Source organism: Falco biarmicus, chromosome 2 (genome assembly GCF_023638135.1).
Source record: "Falco biarmicus isolate bFalBia1 chromosome 2, bFalBia1.pri, whole genome shotgun sequence".
Lineage (NCBI taxonomy): Eukaryota > Metazoa > Chordata > Aves > Falconiformes > Falconidae > Falco > Falco biarmicus.
In genome coordinates this window covers 67,628,566-67,648,267 of record NC_079289.1, presented here as the reverse complement: position 1 = coordinate 67,648,267, position 19,702 = coordinate 67,628,566, and the positions used below count along the sequence as shown (strand labels likewise).

Below are 19,702 nucleotides of genomic sequence, written 5' to 3'. Positions count from 1 at the left end.
CTATACCTACCCTTTTGCAATGAAGCCCCATCAAGGAACAGATGCAATTTATGAAGCAATTAATAGTGTTTTAAAAACAGCCCATGTAATTTTACTGTACTCCAGACTTGTGTTATTTTTACAAGAAACCAGCAGACAGCTGTGCTCAACACTCCAAAGAAAAGCAGATGAGAAACTGCTGACCTTGTTTAATCACCTTTTAATTTGTCATGACTGGTTTGTAACAGCCATTTAGCCAACACAGAGGAGGACACAACACTAAACATCCTGAATGGATTTAGGAAATAGCACACACAATTACTTCTAGTCCACATACACAGTAGAGATATAAAACACCAAATGAAATTTCTGTGGACCAACAAAGACCAACATCAACAAAATGCTCTTGTGAACAATCCTGGAACTAAACATAGTAAAAAAGAATTTAGTTTCCAATTTTTACATCTAAAAGGCCCCTTTGCTTTTGCAAGAGAACATTGAAAACCATGGCAAAGATTTCCAAAACAGAGTAAGAAAAGGCAAGGTACACAACTCACAAGTAACCACTAAATAAAATTTTGTCAAAGGGTATAGCTAGAAGCAAACCATGTTACCAAGAGACAGTAGTGATCTTTTATGCCAAGAGCTCCCTATTTTTTTCAAAAGTTCAAAAGATTTTAGTTTGGGCTTCCATGACATTTTCAAATTGCATCCTCACCTGTGGTGTAAATTAGCGTTCTGCCCTTCAACAAAACCACCCTGACCCAGGAAATATTAGAGAAATAGCCTATGGCAAAAAGATAATGCAAGACCCTGACAACAGAGCCAGCCATGTTCTCCTCCAACATTACTGAAAGAAACACAGTGTATTAAGTTAGAGAGGGCTGCTGAAAAAGCCTCAACCATTTTTAAGAGCCCTGTGTAGCCTGAAGTGATAAACTATCACCTGGAAAGGTTTGGCAGCTTTCATACCTGAAGCTATCAACAACTTAGTTTCTGTAGTCCAGGGTAAAAATGTTAACCTATGCTATTGGGAGAACTACAGAATTTCGCTCTTGACCATGATGTATTAAAAACCTCCAAAAAACTTACTAAATGAAGCAGATGAAAAGTGAAAGTGTAAAGAAATCAAGAGATACATAATCCCTGAGCAGAAAGAAGAAACTAATAACACACTACGAGCACGTAAGAATGACACCAATTAAATTAAACATCCATGCTAGAAAAAAAACTGTGTAAAAAAGTTTTAAGTATAACCAATGATGTTACACATAATCTGCATGTGGTTTTTCTTTTACATTTACTTTGCTGTCATTTATAAGAGCTTAGGGGCTTATGCTCACTACAAATAAACAGGTTCTGCAGAACATTCTGTTCCTTTAAAGTGCAAAAGGCCACCCCAGAGCTACAAACGGAAGCCAGTAAGCTACTTCTTAGATGTTCAGGCCTCCGGAAAACATTATAATGGGGGAGGCCTGCTATCAAAAAAAAAATAAAAAAATCAATAGGCAAGCACATTATGAGTCTGCTAAATTTCACTTTCTTAAGGGCACCAATAAATCCCGCTTGCGCTTAGTTCCGGTAAAGAGTGGAAAACAGCTCTCCCTCACCTTTGTTAAGTAACACCTTGCTCTGCATTTATGTTTTGTTCATTCACTGCTGCCCTGCAAACCAGCATCCTACTTACCCTGCCTCTGCACTGCTCCTTCACGCTCACACACGTACTCCTACACCCTGCGCAATTAACCCCGTGCGAGCTACAATTAACCTCTGGGTACGATCCCACAGACTCGAGGTGCTGGGCCGCGCTAGCCCCGGGAGCGCGGGGATGCCCGCACGGCGGAACGCCCGCACCCTGCCCGGCCGCCGCACGGCGGCAGAAGCGGCGCCGCTCACCGCACCCCTGTCCCTTCACACGCCCGCAGCCCCACCGGGCGGCGGAAACCAGGCCCGGCAGTAGCCAGCCCCGCGGCCCCCGGCGCGCCCGCCTCCGCCCCAGCAGGCGACAGAGCCTCTCCTCCCGCTCGCCCTCCCCCAGCACCTGCCACCGCCACACCGGGAGCCGGGCCCACCGCTTCGAGGCCTTGCGGTGCCACTGCCGGCGGCCGGGCCCGGGCCGGGCGCCGCCTCAGGCCGCGCTGTCAGCGCCCAGGCCTCCCGGCGCGCTGCGATCCGCCGGCGGGCGGGGGGACGCGCCGTTTCCGGTGTCGCACAGGGCCCGCCCTGCGCTAGCGTCACCGGTTCCCGGAGGGGCGGGGAGCGGACAGGGAGAGGAGGCGCCTCACCCCGCCCGGCCGCGGCTCTTCCGGTCACGCGGGGCAGAGCGCCCGGCGCCGACGGCGGGGGGGCGGAGCCTCAATGAGCACCGCCCTCCGGGGGGTGTGGCTGGGGCCGACCGGTGGGCGCTGGGGAAGGGCTTCTGGCAGCTGAGGGCGCTTACGGCCCCGGCCCTCGGCACGGTGTCCCGGGAGGCGGCGGTGTAACCGTGCCCCTGTGTCTCTCCTGTGATGGCGAGCCCCTTCTCCGGGCGCCGCGCTCCAGCCGGCCTCCTGCGGGCTGAGACGGGCGCGCTGAGGGCGAGGGGTCGCGCCCACGGAGCGGGAGATCCGCCTGCCAGCGCTGCCGAGGGCGCCACAGCAACCGGAGAGATCCCTTCGTTATCGCCCAATGCTGTAGTTATGCCCCGGGGAGCAGTTACAGACCAGGTCCAAAGGATATGTACAAGGGATGAACGCCGGTGGAAAGAGCAGCTCTTCCGAGAAAAATCATGGAACGCCCGTAGCGGTGGGTGGTTTGGGAGGGGACGAGGGGGAGCACAAGGAAACGAATCGCATGAAATGCCAGAGGGCACTTTTGAGAACGCTGTACGAAGTATCAGGAAAAGTTACATTGCATGCATGTACGCTTCAGTGGTTTTTAAAGATTCAGAATTTGAATCCGTACTCTTGGAAGCGCCACATATACACAGAAATAACATTACACGCATAGTCATATATACGCGACTTGTTCCGTGTGTGCACTACCTGTTGCCTGCGCCTTTTAATTTTATAAAATACATCCGGTACTTAAGTACATTGCAATTTTATGTCGTAACGACATGGCTAACTTATTAGTGTAATCATCTGTAATTCCCTATTCTGTTTGTAAGCATGTAAGCAGGTCATTAACTCAAATGAGCCAGTAGCTATTTCGCCTCGGAATTACAACGGAACCTTCGCTATTGCAGATCGAGGAGTGTTAACTGGCAGTTACCACTTTTATGCGCAAGATTTAGTTCCTCTTTAATGCGGCAGCAAAGCTCCCGCGGGCGGTGGCACGAACGTGTTGTGCTTCTGCAGGCTGGCAGAGCTTGCAGTAAGGTACATTCGTTTCCCTCATTCAACAGCACAGGCCGCCTCCCGCTACAAACGCGACGCGAAAGACCGGAACGGCCGCTCCGGAAACCCGTTCCCAGTCGCTCCTGCTCGCTGGCCCGGCCCGGCCCAGCCCGGCCGCGCAGGGCCCGCCGCTCCGCGCCGAGCAAACAAACAGACACCCGCCAGCCTGCCGCGCCGCGCTGGCGTCACTTCCTGCGCGTCACTTCCCGCGCGAGCCCCCGCCCCGCGCGCCCCGCGCGGCATTGTGGGAGGCCGGAAAGGGGTCGCCGGGGGAAGAAGATGGCGGCGCAGGGAAGGGGCCGGGTGGGCGGTGGCAAGGAGGAGCGCGGGTCGGGGCGCCCGGAGTCGGAGCTGCTGCTGCACCCGGAGCTGCTCTCGGAGGAGTTCCTGCTGCTCACACTGGAGCAGGTGCGCCCGGGCGCCGCCGGGGAGCGAGCCGGCCCCGGAGCAGCGGCCCCTGAGGCGGGGCGGGGGGTGTGTGGCGCCCGCCCCGCCCGGCGGGAAGGGGGGCTCCCGGGCCGGCCGCCCTGCTTGTTGTGCCCCTCTCTCCGCGTTAGACCTACCCCGTTTGTTTCTCTGCTTTACTACGCGGGGAAACTCCTACCCCTCGCCGCCCCTCCCCTCTCCCTCCACCCTCCGTTACCTACACGGGAAGTTTTCTTCCAGTGCTCCTGCGGTTTCCAGTCATTGTACCGCCCTTAACGGGTGCGCAAGGAGCGTTCAGGAAAAACAAAACCTAAGTCGATGCCCTGTAGGCTAGGTACTTGCTTAGAGGAGGTCCGTAGCCCGAGAGATGTCTCCGTGTTTGCAGAGGGGCTGTGTTTGAACACTGTAGTTGCTAAAGAATAATTTACCTAGATCAGCATGTCTGTGAGACAGTGTTTGCATGCAGTAAAATTTTCTGTGGAAAGATGATATTTACCCTGTTGTTGTCCCGTTTGTACTTAATGAATTAAGGGAATGCATCCTATGTAATTAGTCAAGCTATGACTTAAGTATTCGTAATAGAAAAAAAAAAAGAGTTTGAAAGTGAGTTATAAGCAGTTTTGGACCGTATGGAGCTTCAGTTGATGTGATTTGGAATACCTATTACAGCTTTGCCTGAGAATTGTAGGTGCATGAAACAATAGTAATCAGAGTTTTAGGTTTTTGTATGAGCTTGCTGAATTTTGGTATGCTCTTGTCCATGTAGTTTACGTGGACCAAAACGTACAGGTTTAGTCATGAAGTGTTGCCAGTACCTGTAGTGGCAGAGACTTGACCCGCTTTCAGTGACCTCTAGTTTGTAGAAAGTTAGTGGATTTTTTTTGTCTTTCAATAGATTTGGCAGGAGGTACCAAGAAGTTTTGTTTTGACAGCCCTGTACATTACTAGAAAGAAAACTGGTCTTCTGTTATAACCGACAGTATCTGGAAATTTCCCTTTGCAATTTATTCTTTGGGAACTGAGGAAGGAAGCGCAGCTCTATATTTGTAAGTTTAAACAGTGTTGTGGTCTAGCTGCCTTTTTTTTGGACATTGTAAGAGCACCTCTGGTGTCGTAATTGGATTCAGGGAAGTGTGTTTAAGAGTGCATGAAAACATCAGTCATCCTTTTGTGTTTTTTTTCTCTACTATTTTTATTGGGGAAAATTACAGGGTTTTGGTTAGGGAAGGGCTGCAGGTTGACCTGTGTGGGCAGAGGTGATGAACCAGTACTGGTTGCAGCTGGATCCAGCTGTCTCCGACACGGTTGAAAACAGCCCATCACACACCAAAGTTTCAAGCAGAGGAGCTCATGGCACCTGTGTTGGAATTCACTTAACAAAGAGCAGCGGCCACCAGGGGCAGGAGACACAAAAGGGTGCACAAAAAGAGGCATGTGAAGAGATAGGCATGTGAAGAGATGTGCTTGCAGCTAGTGGAAAAAGAAACCACTATGCTCCGACCCAAACGTCGCACATTTCCTATTGCCTCACTGAAGGGAGGGACTGAGTGTAATCCACACAGAAAACAAGGGAAGTTGGCAGTAGGAAGACTGGAGACCAGCCTGTCATTGGCAAGGGGCAGTTCATGGCATCTCCATGCTGGTCACCCCTGCAGCCCCCTCACTTCTGAAATCCTCGCGTTGATGCCCAATACACTACATTGGAAGTGGCTTTTGAAAAAAAGAAGTTATGCCACTAATATGCTTGTGCTTTGAATTTGTCATAATAACAACTTTTTTTCCTGTTCCCACAGAAGAATATACTAGTTGAAAATGATGTAAAGATGGACAAAGATGGTCTCACTGATCTGTATATTCAACATGCCATTCCCCTGCCTCAGCGTGACCTACCAAAAAGTAGATGGGGGAAAATGATGGAAAAGAAGAGACAGGAAAATGAGTTGAAAAGTGGGAATAAAAGGTAACTTAGCTTTTATTGCACTAGTTTGGAGAATTTAGGACAGTGCATTTAATCTTTGTTTGCGTGATTAATGAAACTTGTATGGACATTGTTACAGTTTACAGAGAGTGCTGTGTCAAGTCTTCTGTGTCAGAAGTGTTAGATTCTACTACTGCAATAATAGGAAAAAGGGGAAGGTAATCTTTTTTTGTCATCCAGATGTTATTAATAGTATGTAGCTTACAGTGCTTCTTTTCATAGAATCATAGAATGGTTTGGGTTGGAAAGGACCTTTAAAGGTCATCTAGTCCAAACTCCCTGCAGTGAACAGGGACACCTTCCACTAGGGCAGGTTGCTCAGAGCCCCTTCCAACCTGACCCTGAACATTTGCAGGCATGGGGCATCTGCCACCTCTCTGGGCAACCTGTTCCAGTGTTTCACCATCCTCATCATAAAAGATTTCTTTCTTATACCTAGTCTAAATCTACCTGCTTTTAGTCTGAAACCATTACCCTTGTCCTGTCACAACAGGCCCTGCTAAAAAGTCTGTCCCCATCTTTCATATAAGTCCGCTTTAAGTACTGAAAGGTTGCAGTCAGGTCTCCCCAGAGCCTTCTTCAGGCTGAACAATCCCAACTCAGCCTTTTGCTCATAGGAGAGGTGTTCCATCCCTCAGACCATCTTTGTGGCCCTCCTCTGGACCCACTCCAACAGGTCCATGTCTTTCTTGTGCTGAGGACCCCAGAGCTGGATGCAGCACTGCAGGTGGGGTCTCACCGGACCAGAGCAGAGGGGCAGAATCACCTCCCTCGGCCTGCTGGCCGCGCTGCTTTTGATGCAGCCCAGGATACGGTTGGCTTTCTGGGCTGCGAGCACACATTGCTGGCTCGTGTCCAGCTTTTCATCCACCGGTACCCCTAAGTCCTTCTTGGCAGGGCAGCTCGCAACCCCTTCATCCCCCAGCCGGTATTGATACTGGGTTATTGGTACATTTCAATACATTTTCATATACATTTTCTAATGAAAAAAGATTATTTTCGTTTTAACTATGGAAGTGTTAAGTAATAATAATATTTATAGTGTTTAAGAAAGGTACCAAAAGCATGTTTAATTATGCTTGCGGCCTGGACAGGGATGATCTCCTCTAGAATCAAGGGTGTACACCGCAGCAGTTTTGTGTGTCTAATTCAAAACTAGCATCTGCTTTCTGAAAGAAACATTCTGCCCTATTTTTAAAATCTTTCTGTTTGTATTTGATGAGAAAGCAAAATCTTCCCCAAAAGTTTATTTTGCTGAATCTTTTCTCCTCCTAACCTTATCTCTGCCCAGGACTTTGACTTTGGTGTGTGATGTGCATGAGTGGCGTTCTAGTTTAGCTTCAGCAGTAAATCCTAAGGAACAGTGGATGGAAATTCTCATTATAGTTTTCCAGTATTACAGTTGGTTGATTTTATTAGTCTGTTTTAGCTTTACTGAGGTTTCTAACAGGGAAGAGCTAAACAAAGGCTGTCAAATGATTTTGTTTTTATTGTTTTAGAATTTTAGCAGTGGCTAGGACACTGCGTTGTTATGTTGTGGTTTTGTTTTTCCCATGTGCCTTGGTTTCTTTGCAACTTGAGGATGAAAGCCTGAGGTTAGTGTTTGAATAATAAAAACCTGTTGTTTTTCTGAAATAGGTGCAAAAGAATTTTTTATCAAAGAAATAAAGATAGCAGGCTGGATATTTTTAGACGAGGCGGCAGTGTTAATTTTTAGATGGGAGAATGACTTCATCCAGAGTTTATATATAGAATAAGTTTAGGGGCTTTTATTTTGGCACACTAGCACTCAATAATGGTTAAACCTATGCAGTATTTGTTGGGAAAACAGTAAGTAAAAGTAGATATGTTTAATCTGCCAGCCTGCTTTTCTTTACCAGTTGCTCTTGGCGCTTAACATCTAGCATGCTAGGTCTTTTGCTCTGCTTAGACAGTTTTAAGATTTTCCAGCAGTTAACTATTTTTGCTTATATTACATCTTTCATACTCTACAAATATGCTGGCAAAATACTGTCTTGGAAAGTTAGTCTCTTACTGCTAGTATTACTAACCCGAGAGAAATGGGAGAAGTAGTCTTTCAGCACCTTCAGTAAGTAAAAGCTGCACAGAGAAACCTTCAGTTTCAGTATATTGACAGAAAGAATCAAGGAAGTTCAATTATCTTTTTGGATGTTAAAATATTACACTTTTCTTCATAGTTGTGTGTACCACTTAAGGAGAACTGGCACAGTGCTGTTGTGCAGAGGAGGAAGTAAAAAGTGGTTACTTTGGTATCATGAGGCTGTAAGTTATGTGCAAGTCAGAGATGGGAGCTAAGTGTGCTGTTAGTTTGGTTTAGAAGTCAGATAAACTGATTGATGTATGAACAAAGAGCTTTCTGATGAGTTCCTCTGTGGGAAGCACAGCTTTACAGTGGATGCTGGAATTAATATGAGGCTTCACAGTTCAGTGTGTGTTTGCATGCCTCTAGCAGTTGCAGATAAGAGGTGAAAACACATTGAAATTTGTCTGTATTGAATATCCTGTTCAGTTTTACTGCTGGTTGTTGATGGCATGTCCTGAAAGACTTACTGTGTATCAGCTGAGCTGCAGTAACGTGTTAGGCCTCAGTAATACAATCAAATATTTGAGGTCACAGATGTTGGCTTATGCTTTTATTACTGAATATTTGAGTTTGCAGACAATCATACCAAATAAACCCAAATGCAGTCTATCAGACTTCAGACATTTCAGAAAGCATTTGTGTTCAGTGACAGTTAATTTTGTAGATCTGTAAGATAGTCTTGCCTGCTGGAAGAAGGAGGATGGTGTGAATCTCAAAATGTGTATGTAGTTTCTGAATTGCCACCGAGTCTGAAGGCTCTCACCTGCAAACTCTTAGTATCCAGGAACACTGTGGTTATACATGCTCAGAGCTGTGGCCTTAGTAGAGCTGATCATTTCTCCTTAGTCACCTTAGAGGCCACTTCAGCATCCTCTGAGAACTCTGATGTGCTGATAGTAGTGGAGGTCAGTGTAAAACATGATACTTCTGACCAGTTTCAGACATTCACAGAAGAGATGATCACCTGTTCATTTTGGTAACAGGTGAATATTTAGGATAATCAGGGGGTGGGAGCTAAAACCTACACTCCTGTCTGGTTTTAGGGTGCTGCCTTAAGTGCCAGGCTAAGCTAGATAAGGATAGGAGCATTTTGCATTAAATTGTCCTCATAGTCTGGAGCTGCTCAGAGGCCATCCTTACTACATGAGTAATCATGTGAAACAGTGGAAAGCCGGATCGCTCATGTAGAGAAGCTTGTATTTTTTACCATGCACTACAAGGTAAACGGCAGGATTAGAGCATGCCCCCTACATCCAGCATGGCTCAAAGTGTGGCTAGAACATTTCTCTAGGATGTAGATGTGCATTGAAACGTAGGTTTCATAGAGAGTGCCCTGCAGGAGGGGACACAGTCCCAAAATTATTCTTTTCAGCTGTCAGCTAGCATCGGTGTCCTCCCTCAGAAGAGTGCTAGCTAATGTGAATCCTACTCTGAAGCTTTTAAGCTGCCTGTACTCTTTGCATAAAAAAAGTGAACGTCACACCCAAGGTTCTATGCTGTGAGCCATGTATCTAAAAATTAGATATGACAGTTCTTGATGGTACAGCATCCAAATTTCTTTTGGAACTTTCCCAAAATGTTTCTCTGGGAATGTTGTCTGTATTAAAGCATGCGGTCATTTGTACAAGTGCGACAAGCCTAAAATTCAGTTTAGAATAGGTGACAATCCTCCTAGAACTGTGGTTAGTTCCTGACTTGCCAGTCTTCACCAAGCTGAATTAAAAAAAACAACACAACAAACTCCATAGGAAAAGCAGACTTCTTGTTAAGGAAGGTGACTGAAGAAATGCATAAAATCGTTTCTTTCATATAGTTTTTTAAGTACCTTTCTGAAAAGGCTGCTGGGGAATGTGTTCCTTGTCAGGAGTATTGAATAAATTCCTGGACAAAGTCAAAGTGAGCAGAAAGTATGATGATTTATTTTTGAAGTGTCTTAGCAGCTTTTTAGGCTTTTTAAGCAAAATTATACTCCCTAATTTAATGGATGTGTTAAATGCTACTGTTGTTTCAGTAGTATTTAACTGAAACAACATGCCTGACTGAACACTCCCGGTCGTGGAAACTAGTCTCATTTTGTAGAAGCTCTCCTAGAAACCACATGTACTGTAGATATAAGCGAAAGAGTCTTATCTCTTGACAAGTCCCAAACAAATTGAAGGTCTCTTTTTGTCTCTCTCAGTTCCAGGAACCCAGTGAATAGAAAAAGAGGAGGATTATGTGACATACATACATTGTTGTGAACAGATGGTAATGTAGAAGCAAACCTGAGCAAGAGCTGAACTTTCTCTTGCTCTATAAGCTCTTAAATTGTGACTTCTTTCTTTTTTTTTTTTTAAAGAAACCCCTGGTCTTGACAGAAATTGTGCAAGCAATGTGTAATTTCTTAATATGTGAGGTTTATCAGCAACTACTGATTTAATGTTGTTCCAAGTCAAACAAATGGATTCCCTGCTTGTGGCTTGTTTTAAAGAATGTTGAGATACCCAACATCAATATTGTCAAATTCATTAATTACAAATTAATGAATATATTGTTGAAAACTTTATTCCTCTGTTTAATATGAGATGATTAAACAGTAAGTGTGTACTGAAAACTGAAGTTTCTCAGCAGGAATACTATATAACTTAATGGTTATTTGGTTTTACTGTTTGTTAAATCTGCGCTTCGCAGACACTTTCTCTTTGCCATTCTTGAGCAGTGCTTTTTTTAAAACTCTGAATTCATGTAGAGTGAGCTATGATAACTTTGTGTTTGATTTTTTGGCAATCAGGATGTTTTCTGATGCTACTGTTTTGATATTAGCTTGATAGTATTCCCTTTTCATTAACCAGTTGTTATTAAATTGGCCAGCTCTGACTACAAATAGGCTTAAAGGCACAAACTATGAAAAAAAAGTAGTCATTAAATCAGCTTAGCGTTCCTGCTCAGAGACAGCTTATTTCAAAAACAGGTAGGCTTTTTTTGCTTAATGTTTTTATTCTTTGTCTAACAGTCTTTTAGACTACCTTAACATGATGATTTTGAATAAGAGTGGAAACAGGGAGATTAGAAGCACAAGAATATTAGATGCTGTTCTTGTAGGTAGGGTGGCACACACTTGCTCAAATACTCACCTTTTGAAATACTTAACAGCTATTACGTCTTTAGTTACTCTGTAATAGCTACAGTGGTATAAGCACACAGTCTTTGGTCACAAAACTGTAGTTGTCTGCCTAGAAAGTTCTTTACACAACCCTCTCTGAGGAACAGTGTTCCTCACGCAACTTCCTTCCCACTTTCTATTTTGGAAGCAATTTCTGTTGCTTAAGTTTGGAGCAGCTAAAAGTTTAAGGTTAGTGTTTTGGGATATATTTCTACTTTAGGCAAAGTAATTTTCATTTTCACTACTCATGTCTTGGATATATGCTATTTTTGGATCATATAGCTTGTGTTTCTGAGAATTTTACAATTTGTATTTTCAGTGTTGGAACGGTGGAAGGTTTAAGGAAACGACCATTAATTGTATTTGATGGCAATTCAACAAGTACAAGCATAAAGGTGAAGAAGACAGAGAATGGAGCTGCTGATCGCCTAAAACCTCCTCCAGCTGGAAGCACCACCAACACTGTTAGAAGATTATCAGTTCCTTCAAATGCCTCAACATACATTTCAGCCTCCAGTTTATCAGAGGACGCTAAGCTTGGAGTGAGGAATAATGAGGCCAAGCAGAACAGTATTTCAAAGACTAACAGCAGTGTGTTGGCTAGTCTGAAGGTGTACCCTTTGTCTCCAGTAGCAGGAACTACTGTTGTGAAGTTAAAGAGAGCTGTTCCAAAAGAAGAATCTGATTTGCCGGTATGTATGTTCAGCATCTTGTTTTGCAGGTTTGTGGTTTTTTGTTTGTTTTTTTTTTTTTTTCTTTTTAATTGAAACCTACAGGAGCCAAACTCTTGGAGGAGTTTTCAGGATTATTTTGTTTTGGAGTAACAGCAGAGTCTTTGTTTAGAAACAGGCAAAAGAGTAGCTAGTTTGGGAAAGATGAGAAGGAAAGAAATTAAGTACTTTGTACTTGTCCATGGGAAACTTCTGTGTAAGAGAGGCAGCTTTGTAGAAAAAAAACATGAATGTAATTTTAAAATTACTAAGTAAGTAGTACTTCAGGTGGTGCTGGTAGCAGTCAAATAAAACACAAAATAAATCCTCCTGATAGGTCTGAGGGAGAGAACAAGTATTGTAGAACAACATGAACAGCCTTAAAGGGAGGATGAGTGGTCTGTTTTCTGTAGTAGGGAAGAAAAAAATGGAATGATAACATTTGTAACAGTCACACTTGAACGGTTGAGTAGGAAAAGATTTGATTTGTCAAAGTGAAGGAAGAGTTGTTACAGGAACTGAAGTGAGATGCTGAGAGCTGTAGAATATATCCTTAGAGGAAGAATGCCATCTGTTTTAGATCTCACATAGGAGTTGGCAAGCTAGAGGAAGGAACTGGATGTGAAAATCTGGAGAGCTGCCCAGATTGTGGGTCTGAATGGGAAGCCATAACAACAAACCATACTAGTTGAAGTGAGAGGCCAAAGGTCAAGTGCTCGTTTTGAGCCATGGTGATCTTAATCAGGTACTTGGGCTTCTATAAGATCATAAGAAAGACGTGCTGAGGCCTTGAACAGAAGGGCATTGTTCTCGGGTAGAAGACTGATGACTGAGCTGTTAGCTAAAAAGGATAGTTGCCGCCTTTCTACAAGTTAGATTCAGCTGCAAACAAATTTTCTATAGAGAACTGTATTACACATGGTGGCAGAATGAAGCTGATGAGCCTAAGTGATGAGAGAAGAGCTAGGGCAGGATACCTGAATTCGGCAGGGCCTATCTTTGAAAGTGTAGGTAAGGGCGCTGAGTGTAGCTGCCAGTTGGGGAGAACGGTAGGACAGTGGTTGTTTTTGACAGAGGTGTCATTAGTCTTTAAGGGCTTGTCAGTGAGCAAGGAACAAGGGGCCATCTCTTCAAAACATGCCACGGGGTAGGGATAAGTCTGATATTTGTGTTGTATTCCTTCATGATACAAATAAAGGAAATTTCACATTTCCACTGGAATGTGAGAATATCTGGAATGAGCCTGGGTGTCAAAGGAAGAAATAGAAATATCTGTTCACGGCTGAACTGCGGAGGGAGCTTTAGATGTGCCGTGTGCAATTACATTGATTACAGTTTTCTTAGGACACCAGACCTAACATCTGTTTTCTCAATATTGCCTCATGAAAAGCTTTCTATTAATATATTTTTTTAATATCTTTCATTAAAAGAATGCAGGTGCTATCCTTGCTGCATGGGTTGGTTTGTTCCATCCAACTTCTGTTAAACATGAGCACCTAAACATGGGGCTGTTCTGAAAGACAGCTCTAGCAACTTTTACAAGAGTCATGGCTGAGGGCCTGAATCAAATGTATGCTGGAGAGGCGTGTTTCCTACTACCAGTTGTTATTACTAATTTATTTTAATATTTAGAACTCTTCCAAGTACTGGTCAGATCTACATAGCTTTTGAAACTTTTAGTATACACCTTACACAGCTTTTTATATTTAATTTAAATGTTTTGTAGCCACAATGATGAACACTTAAGTGACACTGTATGACTGACACTCAGAAGCTATGACCTCTGACACTTGACTTTCTACCTTAGCCACAGTTTTTTGTTCAAGTTAATACTGGTAAGTTCAGTTATGCCTTGGTTAATGTCGGTCAGACATGTTTGAAGTTAGGCAGATGTGTTATATGGATGTTACTTTACTGTCTGAGATTAAAGAACATGGCGTTGAATAATAAGTGATGCAGCCAGGAAGAATTGATACACTTGGCAGATGGCTGTAGGGTGTAAAGCCTGATACATTTCAGTATAATGACAGTAATGACAATTGCCTTTTCAAGCAAGTGACTGTTCTTTGACTTCCAAGAAAAACTGAAGTTCTCGCGCTGAACAGCATAGAACTATCCCTCTGATCTTTGGGTCTAACTCCCTTAAGCCTTCCAGTAGCTGCTGTAAATAAACTGAAACTCTTTAAGAAGAGAGATCTCTAGATTGTGCTCCCCAAACCGCAGTGTTGCAGAATGTTCTTGAAAACTCATTTACCTGTCTTTACTCTGCTTGTGTGAACTACTAAAGCTCTAGTTTCTCAGACTTTTTTCTTATTTTAGGTGGTGAAAGGGGATTATTTCACTACAATGTCCCATTGTTTTACTTTGGGATTGCATGATTTTTTTCTGGTTTCTTGGGGCAGCGCTTGAAAGATTAGTTCATCTGAGGCTTTGGCAATTATTTCACCTTTTTATACATGTCATTATAAGTAAAGACCAACTTTCCTTCTCTTTCTAATGTTTTTACCCTTTGACAGAAGTAAATTGTTCTCAGATTTGTATGGTTTTTTTTTTTCTTATACAATCCCATTTCAACTTTAAGAAGGCAATCTGAAATAACTTTAGAAGTATGTTTTGAGGCTCCAATATATACCTGTTTCTAAGCTGCAAACCTGAAAGATAACTAATTGTAGGATTAAGAAAACCCAAAAGACGTATGTGATTTGCAGGTCGTTAAATTCATTGGCTTTATTTTTCTCGAGGAGTTCTGTGATATTTAACTTTCTCCACGAGATGGCAATAGAAAGCTGTTGTAGTAGCATATAGCTGAGTACAGCAGTAGTCAGTACTGGATTTGAATATGGCAGGTTAATTACTAACTTCTACTTGCACAGTATATCTGAGAATATTTATATGTTTTCTTGTTTTCCAGAATGACCTAAAGCCTACAGAAGCAAAGAAGAAAATCCAGCATGTCACATGGCCATGATGCTCTAACGGTGCTTGAAACATAAATGTTACTTCCATATTTTCAAACAGATAAGTCATATTTAAACAGTTTAAGTACAATTCTTTTTAAACCTTACAGGGATTCAGATTGCTGTGAAGTTCTAACAAATTTAAAACTTCCCTGTTGTAAAGCTGGAGTCATTATCACCAGTCACCTTAAGAGTGTCTACTCTTGTACACCAAGTAGTTCATTACTTCTTTGAAAGGTGGTAATATTACAATATACTACCCCCCCCTTTTAGTTTTCAAGATTATTGTAGTTCATCTCCTGCATGTCACTATGATTCACACATATAAATATTTCTTCTTTTTTTTTTTTATTTCTGTAAGATTATTTTTTTTCCCCACTTCTGGTTAAATAGGTAAAATAGCTATTGAGATCTGGAGTGATCCCATGAGCCTTCTTGGCTTCAAAAAGATAATTCATTTAGATGAGAAAACTGACCATTCTGCTGATAAGATAGTCTGAGACAATTTTTTTTCCTTTTTGTTGCACAGAAAAGGGGTGAGGAATCTACATTGCAAGTTAGATTGGTAATAAGAGATGAACTATTTTAACAGCATTACTTCAAATTGAAGTTTCTCTTGTTGACACATGAAATAAGAAATGCGCAGATGGAAGTATGTTATTAGACTGTTTGATTTGAATCTTTGAGAGGAAGTAGTGAATGAATTAGTGCCATGTTCTCTTAAATACGCAGGCATATTTTATACATGCGTAAGTGTAAAAATGTGCCGATGTAGCAAATTTGCTTGTTTTCCTGGTTACAGTCATGCTTATAAAATACAGGGAAAATCTGTGGAATGCAGGCCAGTACTTTCTCGACTTACTAACAGTTGGAGAGGGACGGGGATAGGAAGACAAAGTAGTACCTTGAGATCTTTAGCTTATGTGGTTGCATTCTGAAAAAAACAACAACCTGTTTTCCCTTTCAATAATTGAAGATGGATGTTGGTTTTCTGTGAAACTTGGTGTTTCATCTGGATTATTGGTAGTGCCTTATAAGGCACAAATCCAATTAAGCTGATGGAGACATTTCTATTAAAACTCAGCGGCTCATGGTGGAGCCAATTTAGATTCATTTTAGATATGGATGGTAAATAATAACACTCTCAGACTTAGTAAAACAAAAAAAGAATCAACCTCTGAATCCACTTAGTTAACCCACTAAAAGAAGCTGTCAGTAGTGATCTGAAAGCTTGTTTACATTTTTAACATTGGTTGAAACCAAAACCTGTAGCTTAGTTCATTACTGACAGAAGTTTTTCATTCACTGTTAAGACATAAAAGGCACTTCTCGGATGCTGTAAAATGGTAAGAATGTGTTTTGAAATACTGTGCTGTTTCCCTTTTACTAAACACTTGTGCAGTTTTTGTACTTGAGTACAGCAGACTTTAATGCAATGTACATTTTGTATGTAAAGAGTTGTCTTTTAAGTAGCCTTATCCTATTTAAATAAATTTAATTAAAAGCAAAGAAAGTAGTGCTGACTTGTTTTTGTGATGTAATTAAGCTTGTTCATTTTATACAGCTATATTTCAGTGGACTTGAAGAGATCAGAACTTAAGAGAAAGCTTACAGGGTAAAAGGCTCAGTAGCTACTTTGAAGTTTTAGCAGCAGTTAGTATCGTGTGAAGTGCTGGTCTTTGCACTAGTGTAACAGTCTGATATGAATTCTGTTTTGTGGGTGGCTTCTTGGCAGTGGGTTTGACTCTAAGCTGTGTTGTGTTGCACTTCCAGTTGGTAGAAGCATGTTTGTGTTGGTATGTGTTAAGGAGCGATATGCAGAACTGTACTGGAATAATAGCGTGATGCTGCTATCGCATGGTAGCCGTCCTGTTTTGAGGCCGGTATGCATTCCAGCCCTGTCATGTTTCACCTGCCTTTCTCCAGAGCTGGGACTGTTTTGCTGTCTGTTGTAGTGCTTGGGGGGCAGGGTGCAAGCCATGCTGCTCATACTACCTTCCACTACCCCCTTAGCTAATAGTAACCCTTCTCTCAGCAAAGTACTAGAGCAGAGCTGCTATGTGCTGGGGGTTTGCCAGACTGCAGAGGAGAGAGTAGGTGAGGTGCTTGCCCTCCTCTGGGAGGTGTGAATGTAAGAGGGATACTTGTGGCTATTCTTTACTACAGCCTTCATCATAGAATGAAGTCACCGGTAGGATTTATTCAGTCAGTGAGATCTGATTGGTACGGTGTGCACTTCAAAAATGTCATCCAGCCAAGTTCTTCAAATGGTGCACAGTGAACCAAATCTGATCTGATGCACCTGTTTAGCTTGTTGAATTAATGAGAGAAGAATGACCTGTGAACACTTTACGTTTGGTACAGAAAGAGACAAATCCAAGAGTGGTGGCAGGAACTAGGAGCAAACTTTCCCTACCCAGTTATACACAGAGTAAGTATATTCCTAATTCTTATTTCCACATCTGAAGATTCCTGTTGGAATTGTGACATGTTATTTTCCTCCTTTTGCTGGATACAAAGGAATTCCACCTGGAAGGTGTACCAGGATCGTATATTGCATACCATAGCCATATTTATTGAATTTTGTTTTGGTAAGAGAGTTACATTCCTTTGGGTTGTTTCCTCTTGATTTTATTGTCCTGCCAGCATGCTGTTGCTGACAGTTGCCTTTGCAGCAAATGTAGCAGAAATGATGCTGGAGCAAAGGGTATTACGTATTGCAATACAGAATAAAATTAAAGCATGCTCTAGTACAGAAATTAAACTTTTTTTGCAAAGATAAATGTCTTTTGAGTTGCCTTGACCTCCTTGCTTGCTAAGGAGAACAATATTTTGGTGTTGAGTTTAGAGCCTATGAACACACTTTTATCAGCTGCAGTTGATTCAGTATTTCCACACAGTTCAGTTTTGCTGATAATTTCCCCACTGATTTCAGTTAGTAGAAGACTATGTTGTATAAGCAGGGCCCATATGAGGATTGTCTAAACTCCACAGTTCCGTAATGACTGGGTGCAAAAAGGGTTATGTTTCTGTGGCTCTTATCTTGTGTTTCTTCAGACTGTGAAAGCATTTTATTTGTAAATATCTAATGTAAATAAAATTAAACCACAATCAAGAGTTTTGTTTTAAATTATTTTATTTTGAAAAATACAATGTGCAGTGTAATGTTGACTAACTGTAATACACTGTCAATCAGAACTTGTACTTCACACAATGGTCAGCTAGTCATGCAATAAAATATGTACCTGTTATGAAGCACTCCCACTTCAACTGTTTTATCATTATCTCTTTATGGCATGGCACAAAGCCTTGTATGCTGAAACACCCTCTACATTCGCGGTCTTTCTACACACTTGACGCACACACTAAGCACATAGCTCAAGAACACTGAGGCGAGACCACAGGCTTTTTGAAACTGAATGGCATTTGCCATTGATTTCAATGGGCTGAGGGTTTCACCCTGAATATCCATCTATGTGAATGTATTGTGTGCGGCCATTGTAATCCTTGAACTGTATCACTTGTTTGTAACTGGAATATTTAGTGGAAGGAAAAAAAAACCAACCAACCAAAAAGAGTATGTTATGTCAGTAACACCAAAATGGTTTTACATCTCAGGTTTTGCATTAGTTTTGGTTAGCTGTAGAAATCTTAAACACCAACACTGCTACTAGAGATTTTAAAGTTGCTTTCCCTCCAGATTTGGAGAGTTTGAAGAAAAAGGTAAGTAACGTTAATGGTACAGCGAAACACAGAGTGGCAAAGCTAGTTCCGAACATCCGTGTATTTCAGACTATATATTGCAAGCACAGCTTTCCTTCCTCTCCCCACCACATTTTGAGCTTTAAATATCTTTTCCACATTCAGGGCAAAGGATGTCATCCCTTTCTGTGAGGAAGCCGCGACCCACTAATGAGAGAGAGCACTTCTTACAGTTGAAGCAATCATTATGCCACTGCCGCTCTTCGAAGGAGATGTACTTGGTTCCTCCGAGTCCTGTTTGAAAACCAAAAGCATTCTGTTAGAAGAAGAGAATAGCATGTTAGCCATCAGTGACACTATTTCAGACTCCTGTCTTGGATTGCTATGGAGATCTGACATGTAGCAGTGAAAAAACACCATTGTGTCAAATCTGTTGTTGTGCTAATTTTGCCACCATTCTTCTGTAGCAGGTAATATTTTCATCCTCAAATAGTTCTGTTGCTTTCAGCTAAGTTAGTGAACTATGGCAGAAATGAACTTTCAAGGGATGGCACTACGATCTACAGCAGAAGGAAAGGAAAACAACTGCCCCTGAACAGAAGTGTGATGGTTTTTTACAGAATGTTTTATGGTGCCTGAGTAAGTTAATTTTGTTCTTTAAAAATGTATTTAGACCATTAAAAATGCAGACTGCAAAAAGCATTCAAGATTTTGTGGCTATGGAGGTTATTGTAAGGGGTATCAAAGTTGTACAGGAAAAAAAGAAAAGGGACAGATGCCTCATATAGTAATTATTTTTTGCTTAACCTCAGAAATGATAAGCAAGTTGAATACAATACAGTGGAATGATTTAGCTGAGCATAACGTTTACCTCATGAGAGGGGATTTGTTTTTGTTTTGCCTTTAGTAGCAACATTTTGAAAAAAACCCACCCCAGTTTATGATAGAAAGGACTGCAATATTCAAAAGAGAAATCCCTCTTTCACCTGAACAGAAAACTGTATCTGTAGTGTGCACTAACTTCTAGGAGGTATGCAATCAAGCGTATGTTTGTGAGGACAGGCACAAGGGTAGAGCAAAAACAAGAGAGAAAGTGGCCCAGATATAACTCAGATTTGCAGTCTTGGACTGTATAGACCATGCTCTTAAATGCTGAATGCTTCGTAGAGAAGGTTATAGTTTTATGCTAAGTGTTTCATAATAAAGCTCTAAGCAGTTGCTGCTTTTTAAGTACTTTTGTACTGGAAAGCAGTATCTAAAAGCCTTGTGATTCTCAGTTGCTATCCTGAAAAGTCAGGGAAGAAATGTACTGTGCTACAGCATGAGG

The 19,702-nt window shown here is 42.2% G+C and overlaps 3 protein-coding genes across 14 annotated transcripts in view; 1 reads left to right on the top strand and 2 right to left on the bottom strand.

Annotated features, from left to right (window-relative positions):
* The window catches only part of TGFBRAP1 (transforming growth factor beta receptor associated protein 1), a 34,774-nt gene extending 32,504 nt beyond the window's left edge, over positions 1-2,270 (bottom strand). Inside the window, exon 1 of one of the 4 annotated variants that reach the window (XM_056329789.1) lies at positions 2,021-2,270. The gene's annotated coding sequence lies outside the window, so the exon portion shown is untranslated. The other 3 variants (XM_056329790.1, XM_056329792.1, XM_056329791.1) reach the window with 3 other exon arrangements.
* Positions 2,271-3,595: 1,325 nt separating this feature from the next.
* On the top strand, positions 3,596-18,678 carry C2H2orf49 (chromosome 2 C2orf49 homolog). 3 transcript variants are annotated; one of them, XR_008820404.1, is made up of 6 exons: positions 3,596-3,764; positions 5,576-5,742; positions 11,326-11,698; positions 14,628-14,694; positions 17,038-17,104; positions 18,541-18,678. XR_008820404.1 is itself a non-coding variant. In XM_056329794.1 (5 exons), the coding sequence occupies exons 1-4, from the start codon at positions 3,636-3,638 to the stop codon at positions 14,682-14,684; spliced, it is 726 nt and encodes a 241-aa protein (XP_056185769.1). In that variant the 5' UTR covers positions 3,596-3,635; the 3' UTR covers positions 14,685-14,694; positions 18,541-18,663. The 3 variants fall into 3 exon arrangements, 2 of the variants coding, with proteins under 2 accessions (XP_056185769.1, XP_056185768.1); XM_056329794.1 differs by lacking the exon at positions 17,038-17,104 and having other exon boundaries at positions 18,541-18,663; XM_056329793.1 differs by lacking the exons at positions 17,038-17,104; positions 18,541-18,678 and having other exon boundaries at positions 3,597-3,764; positions 14,628-17,031.
* The window catches only part of FHL2 (four and a half LIM domains 2), a 63,559-nt gene continuing 61,648 nt past the window's right edge, over positions 17,792-19,702 (bottom strand). For all 7 annotated transcript variants that reach the window (XM_056329799.1, XM_056329796.1, XM_056329795.1 and 4 more), the window contains one exon: positions 17,792-18,669. In XM_056329799.1, coding sequence (XP_056185774.1) covers positions 18,518-18,669 — 152 coding nt within the window. In that variant the 3' untranslated portion in view covers positions 17,792-18,517. The remainder of the gene's footprint in view (positions 18,670-19,702) is intronic.

Excerpts from the sequence above, each read along its gene's own strand:
- C2H2orf49 (XM_056329794.1), top strand. The coding sequence starts at position 3,636 with ATGGCGGCGCAGGGAAGGGGCCGGGTGGGCGGTGGCAAGGAGGAGCGC. Across the intron at positions 3,765-5,575 it reads TGCTGCTCACACTGGAGCAG|AAGAATATACTAGTTGAAAA; the intron begins GTGCGCCCGGGC and ends CTGTTCCCACAG. Across the intron at positions 5,743-11,325 it reads TTGAAAAGTGGGAATAAAAG|TGTTGGAACGGTGGAAGGTT; the intron begins GTAACTTAGCTT and ends TTGTATTTTCAG.